This window comes from Xiphias gladius, chromosome 16 (assembly GCF_016859285.1).
Source record: "Xiphias gladius isolate SHS-SW01 ecotype Sanya breed wild chromosome 16, ASM1685928v1, whole genome shotgun sequence".
In the NCBI taxonomy this organism is placed as follows: domain Eukaryota; kingdom Metazoa; phylum Chordata; class Actinopteri; order Istiophoriformes; family Xiphiidae; genus Xiphias; species Xiphias gladius.
In genome coordinates this window covers 24,824,569-24,830,900 of record NC_053415.1, presented here as the reverse complement: position 1 = coordinate 24,830,900, position 6,332 = coordinate 24,824,569, and the positions used below count along the sequence as shown (strand labels likewise).

The window sequence follows — 6,332 nt, the reverse complement described above, 5'->3', positions numbered from 1 at the left end:
CAGAAGGCCGACAGCCCCTGTGAAAGGAGGAGAGAGGGGGCTTCTATTGTCACAAGCCTGGTGCAAGCCTGGGTCAGTTTGAGATAAGCTGGAGTGAAGTAATAGCTTTTTGAAGTCTCTGAGTCCAGAGTCTGTAGGACACAGCCCATCTGAACTTGTCTTCACACACATGGTCTGCGGCCCTCTCAGAGCCCTGAAAGAGAGGTTAGTCTAGTTTACTGCTAACACAGTTAGCAGTAAACTAAATGTAAAACAAACAAAAAAATCAATGTAGATTAGACTAACACAGTTAGCAGTAAACTGTGTTATCTATATATCTATCTAGTGGACAAAGATAGATAGATAGAGGAGTACCAGGGGAGGAGAACAGGGGAGAGGAGGAAGGAAATCAGCTGCATGACAAAGACCCTTAATCAGAAAGCTGTCAGAGCTCGGCAGCTTCTCCTCTCTCTGACAATGGAGGCCCTGGAAGAAGCTGAACTCTGCTTTCCCCAACTCAACACCTCCTGCAGGAAGACGATACGTCCTCACTCGGAGACCTCGCTCATCTACAGTCTGCTGACCTGCATCGCTCTGCTCACTGTGGTTCTTAACCTTCTGGTCATCATCTCTATCTCCCACTTCAGGCAGAGATAAAATTTCTTCTCTTGGGTTCCAGCTATGGGCAACATGATTTCACATTTAGGACGCTAATGGAAACATTTTTGATTTATCCTTTGTTTTTACATTTGCTGTATGGCATATGCTGCTGCAAATCCACTTACCTGCTCCGCTAGGACATAAATAGTGCATAGAATTAATCTGTTATACTGTGCTGCATTTAGTCATGTTACAGTACAGTTCATTCTTTTAGTATTATAACTGTTAATACCTCTTATTTCTACAGCTTCTGAATATAACAATGTCTTCAGTGTTGACATTCTCCCATTTCAGGCAGCTCTTCACCACCACCAACCTCCTCCTCCTCTCTCTGGCTTTCGCAGACTTCCTCGTGGGTCTCCTGCAGATGCCAGTTCTACTTCTCGGCAGCCAAGGCTGCTGGATCCTTGGTGACTTCACATGTGCTGTACATTACTTTTTAGGTTTCCTCATTGTCAGTGTTTCAGTGGGAAACATGGTGCTCATATCGGTTGACCGCTATGTGGCTATTTGTGAGCCCATGTCTTACACCACCAAAGTCACTGTGAAAAGAGTTCAGCTCTGCATTTGTCTGTGTTGGATATTTTCTGCTGTCCACAGCAGCTGGATACTGAGGGATTTCCTCAAACAACCACACAGGAACAACTCCTGTTATGGAGAGTGTGTAGTTGTAGTCAGTTTTGTTGAAGGAGCTGTTGACCTTGTTGTGACCTTTTTAGGCCCCATTTTAGTCATTACACTTCTGTATCTGAGAGTGTTTGTGGTGGCTGTGTCCCAGGCTCGTGCCATGCGTGCTCACGTTGCAGCCGTCACACTCCAGCGTTCAAAGGCCGTAAAAGCTAAGAAATCTGAAATGAAAGCCGCCAGGACTCTTGGTGTTGTAGTGGTTGTTTTTATGTTGTGCTCCTGTCCATATTATTGTTTCGCTGTTGCAGCTGAGAGCAACTCGGTAGGGTCATCATCTGCAGCTGTTGAGATTTGGCTGGTGTATTTCAACTCCTGTCTCAACCCTGTGATCTATGTTTTTTTCTATCCTTGGTTCAGGAAATCTATTAAACTCATTGTTACACTTCAGATACTGCAGCCTGGCTCCTGTGAGGCCAATTTAATGTAGAGAGAGACAGGGATGGATTGACTGAAACCAGGTCTTTCTCTGTAAAACTGATTGGATACAAACTCACATATAAATTTGTCTTTACATTGTGAATTTTATTTTCATGGCAACACAAAAAACCTGTATCCAAAAGGGATGCCTGCAAAATCCGGGTCTGATTGAGGACCTGGTGTCAGGGTATGGTAAGGAAATTTGCTCTATATCATTATTTCAAAAACGTAAAGAATTATTCTCACCACTGTTATTTATTATTGTTATTTAACCTAAAGTAAAGCCACTGGCAGTGCAGCTGCTACTTCAGAGAATGGCACACTTTTTATTCCAATACAAGCACAGATATATTTCTGCTGATTGAAAACTCTGTTTTGTTTTTTAAAAAGTAAATAAATGTACATTTTGTTTTTAATTTGCTCTTTTCTTGTAGATTAATCAAATGGAATAAACAACGAATGTCTGAGTAACATGTTATGTTTGCTACAGGATAACAGCCCCACAGTCTGTCTAATCAGTCGCCTCGGTCTGAAGACGAATGAACAGGATCTAACGCTATTGGTCAGTGTTTAGTTGCCACCCGCTGATTCCGCCTTCCTCCCACTAAACCCTCAGCATAACAGACATGTAAACAATTGTACACAGTGTTGGGAGATCAGTGTAAACCTTTATGACCTTTAGGCCTCTACATAGTCAACGACACCAAAATGTTCAACGGATAAGGAGATGGTTGACAACCTGTTTAAATGTGACGTTTTCTGACTGCTGATCAGCTTCTCTATGAATGAGCCGCTGACGATGAAGCATGGATGAAACAGCTGATAACCAATCAGCTGAGGGACGCCCAACTTCACTGCTCGTCCCGAACTAATGAAATGTACTCAATGACTGTGTCCGAAATCCCTGCCGTGTTCATTCATTTATTACTCACCATGTCACAGACATTCAGCAGTTCACACTATAGTAAGCCGTAAATTGAGATTTCAGACTCTAATTAATCGTCGTCTTTTTGCGTAATCACTGCCGTGTAGACTTGCACAACTTACACATCTACTAAATATCGTGCACTCCATTGTGGGGCTTTAGGCAGAGCGTAGTCTAGATGCGGTTGGCATCAGTTTGCATTGTGGGACGTTGGCAGCCGAGGTGAAGCTGGGGGTAGCTGTAAGCTGGAGGGTGGGTTTCTCCATCTCTGTATGCCCCTCTCCCTTCCTAACTGTTAGGGCGCAGCCAGTCCAGATCAGCCCCTACACCTCCAGCACCACCACACTGAGTACCGAACACTTTTCAGAGCTGTGTACTCAGCCAACTCTCTGTCCACACTGCTGACATACAGTCCCTTGAGAAAAAATACTCAGACACCTTCACTTTTTGCACACTTTATTGTGTAGTACATTCAATATTAAATGGATCAAATTTGCCATTTTTGCTCATCATCCTACATCTAACCCATAATGACAGGTGAAAAAAGTTTTTTTGTTTTTTTTTTAATTTTTCGCTAATTTATCAAAAATTAAAATTTTTACAGTAATCAAATGGAATAAACAAGACGACATCGACAAAGTAATGGACTGATACTGATAAGAAGTATCAATAAGAATCAATAAAAATGAATAACATCATTGTAACTGGTCCGTAATCCTAACACATAACAGAGCTCTAGTATTAATTTTCCCATCGAAAGGGGAAAATAATTTATAGGCGACACCTTCTGGAATTACATTGTGTTTTCTGATACAAAAATTATGTTTGCTAAAGGTCCTCTAATCTGTCACCTGGGTTTTAAGGTAAATGAAAATGGCCATCATTTAACTTCCACCTGTTGATTTTACCCTACTCACACCAATAAAGGTATTCAGCAACTTGAGAACATACAGTATAGCAAATAAAACAACTAACATATAGAACAAATGTAGCATCAAGATGCTAATGAGACTAGAAAACCCTTAAGTATAGAGTCCTCTATACTGTATAACTACAGTACGCAAGTAAAAACTACATTTAAAATATCTAAAACAAACCATTAAACATTCAAAACTGCACAAAATACTGTAGAGCAAGATTTATTTCTCAGTTTTTTAAGATTAAAATGCTGATTGTACTTGGAACGTAAGACTTCTTTTTGGTTGCCAAAGGAGTCCCAGAAAATAGGAGTAGAAGATACACTGGCTGTGATTACACGAACCAGTATTTTCAGATGCCAGAACCACCTCAACTGTCTCCTTTTGACGTGAACAGATTAATAATCGATAGATTAAATATCAAGACCTCATGACATTATTTTAAAGTTCCACCTTTTATTGTGATATCAGTGTATGACCTGCTATTTTCTGTGTGTTGTTTCTGTGCTTACCCACATCATGGTAAGGTTGCTTGATAATTTGGAAACACTTGACAAAAGTAAAAAGTCATACACTGTCTTTGCTGGAGACTTTACTTTGTTTACAAAAAGCATAAGAAGGGGGGTGGCGTTTTAAAGAACAGTGGTCAGTCACTTTAATGAGTCATGATAACGTCCAGATACATGGGTTGGTTTTAGCAGGGGGGAAAAAAAAAAAATCAGTTCTCCTCCAGCTAATGTAAGGTTGTTGAATTCAGTGACCCAAGAGCACGGAGAACATTTCCACTTTCATATAAAAGGAAAAAGAAAAAAAAAAAATCTCCTCTGAAAAACTCTGTGGCGACGACGTGCTGGAAGAATCTGCTCCTTCTGTACCCGGTGAAAAGTACTGACAAAGAGCAGACTCTTCAGTCAGCAAGTTATTCTGTCAGCTCTTGTCCTCGGTTGGCTGGTGAAGCAGCAAAAGCAGACATTTCCGTTCTTTTTAAATACTCTAAAACAGTCTGCCCTGCAGGTTGGCATCACGGGAGTCTGGCTGAAGTATCTGAAGTGTAACAATGAGTTGAACTGATTTTCTAAACCAGGGGTAGAAAAAAACATAGATCAGTGGATTTAGACAGGAGTTGCAATAAAGTAACCAGATCCCAAAAACGGATATTGCCACGCTGTTTGACACGTCCTGGCCCGCGAGAGAGGGATAGAAATAAAGACTGAAACATATTAGAAACACAAACACAACAACACCGAGAGTCCGGGCTGCTTTCATTTCAGATTTCTTAGATTTTACGGCCTCCGAACGCCGGAGTGTGACGGCTGCAACGTGGGAGCGCATGGCACGAGCCTGGGACACAGCCACCACAAACACTCCCAGATACAGAACTATGATGACGGCAATGGGGCCAATAAAGGTCAACATGACATCAACAGCCCCTGCTATGAAGTTGATTTCAACTATACACTCTCCATAGCAGGAGTTATATGTACCTGGATGTCTCTGGAAGACGTTCAGTATCACACTGTTGTACGACACAGAACAGGCCCAACACAGACAAACACTGATCTGAACTCTTTTCACAGTGACTTTGGTGGGGTAATGCAGAGGGTCACAAATGGCCACATAGCGGTCAACAGATATGAGCACCATGGTTCCTATCGAGGCGGATGTAATGATAAAAGAGGCATAGGCAAGTAGTCCACATAAAAAGCTCCCCAAAAACCAGCAGCCCCCTATGAGGAGGATTTGAGCCGGCAGCAGCAGGAGCCCCACGAGGAAGTCTGAGACAGCCAGAGAGAGGAGGAGGAGGTTGGTGGGGGTGTGCAGCCGCCTGGAGAGGGAGAATATCATCACTGAACATATTATCGTATGGAGCAGTTGTGGAAGTCTGCAACAGCATGAATCATCAAATAAACAAAGTGTGTCCAGATACATCAGTGTAGAAGCTGCAGTAACATCTCTGAAGAGCTAGGATGTTGCTCGTTAAAGGCTTGAACGTGACAACAGAGGCAGCGCATGTATCAGTTCTGTATACTACGGTTTGTGTGTCTGTAGCAGAGGAGCAGAGGGCTGGATTCCAACTTTCACATCATTAGGAGGTTCGAGGATGGTCTCAGAGAGAGAATTTAGTTGTAGTAGTAAAACTATACAACGATGTTTAATGCTGAATGCAGTACATGTCAATCGTTCAGAATGATTTCATCTCACAATGTTGCTGTGATGTAACAAAATCTCTGTTGTCCCAAAGCCAACTCTTCAGATGTTAAGAAAAATATTGATATAAAGAAAAATAAAAATCATTTGAGGTTATGCTCAGAAGTGAATCTTCATGCCTGAAGTGGGAGACAGAGACGATGACCATCAGGTTGAGAGCCACAGTGAGCAGAGAGATACAGGACAGCAGGATGTAAATGAAGATTGTCTGAGCGCGACGCTGCCCCGGCTTCCACCGACATGAGGTGTTCAGGAGCTGTGGGAAGCAGAGTTCGGCTCCCTCCAGGGTCTCCATAAGCAGAGAGAGAAAGGGGAGAGGAGACGCTGCGGAGCTCTGGCAGCTTTCTGGCCAGTGCTCTCCGTCATAAATCGGATTTATCTCGCTCCTCCCTCTTTTCACATGACCAAAACAATTGCAACTGTTCTGTGATGTAATGATCAAACGTGTTTACCGTGACCCCTTTAACTGAAACTTTATCATTTTAAGAAAAAAGCCAAGTAAGATTTAATAAAATACAGAAATACATTTATTTGTTTTT

General features: G+C 42.2%; 2 protein-coding genes across 2 annotated transcripts; one reads left to right on the top strand and one right to left on the bottom strand.

The window, feature by feature from the left end:
• The first annotated feature begins 456 nt into the window (after positions 1-456).
• Positions 457-1,753, top strand: LOC120801621 (trace amine-associated receptor 13c-like). Its single transcript, XM_040148771.1, has 2 exons — positions 457-626; positions 934-1,753. The coding sequence occupies exons 1-2, from the start codon at positions 457-459 to the stop codon at positions 1,751-1,753; spliced, it is 990 nt and encodes a 329-aa protein (XP_040004705.1).
• Positions 1,754-4,578: 2,825 nt separating this feature from the next.
• On the bottom strand, positions 4,579-6,088 carry LOC120801689 (trace amine-associated receptor 13c-like). The gene is made up of 2 exons (XM_040148864.1): positions 5,913-6,088; positions 4,579-5,410 (listed from the first exon to the last, which is right to left on the bottom strand). The coding sequence occupies exons 1-2, from the start codon at positions 6,086-6,088 to the stop codon at positions 4,579-4,581; spliced, it is 1,008 nt and encodes a 335-aa protein (XP_040004798.1).
• Positions 6,089-6,332: the final 244 nt, after the last annotated feature.

Bases quoted from the DNA above. Each gene is read 5' to 3' on its own strand.
- LOC120801621 (XM_040148771.1), top strand. From the start codon at position 457: ATGGAGGCCCTGGAAGAAGCTGAACTCTGCTTTCCCCAACTCAACACC. The intron at 627-933 runs GCAGAGATAAAA...CTCCCATTTCAG, and splicing joins ATCTCTATCTCCCACTTCAG to GCAGCTCTTCACCACCACCA.
- LOC120801689 (XM_040148864.1), bottom strand. From the start codon at position 6,088: ATGGAGACCCTGGAGGGAGCCGAACTCTGCTTCCCACAGCTCCTGAAC. The intron at 5,411-5,912 runs GCATGAAGATTC...CTCCCTCTCCAG, and splicing joins GTCTCTGTCTCCCACTTCAG to GCGGCTGCACACCCCCACCA.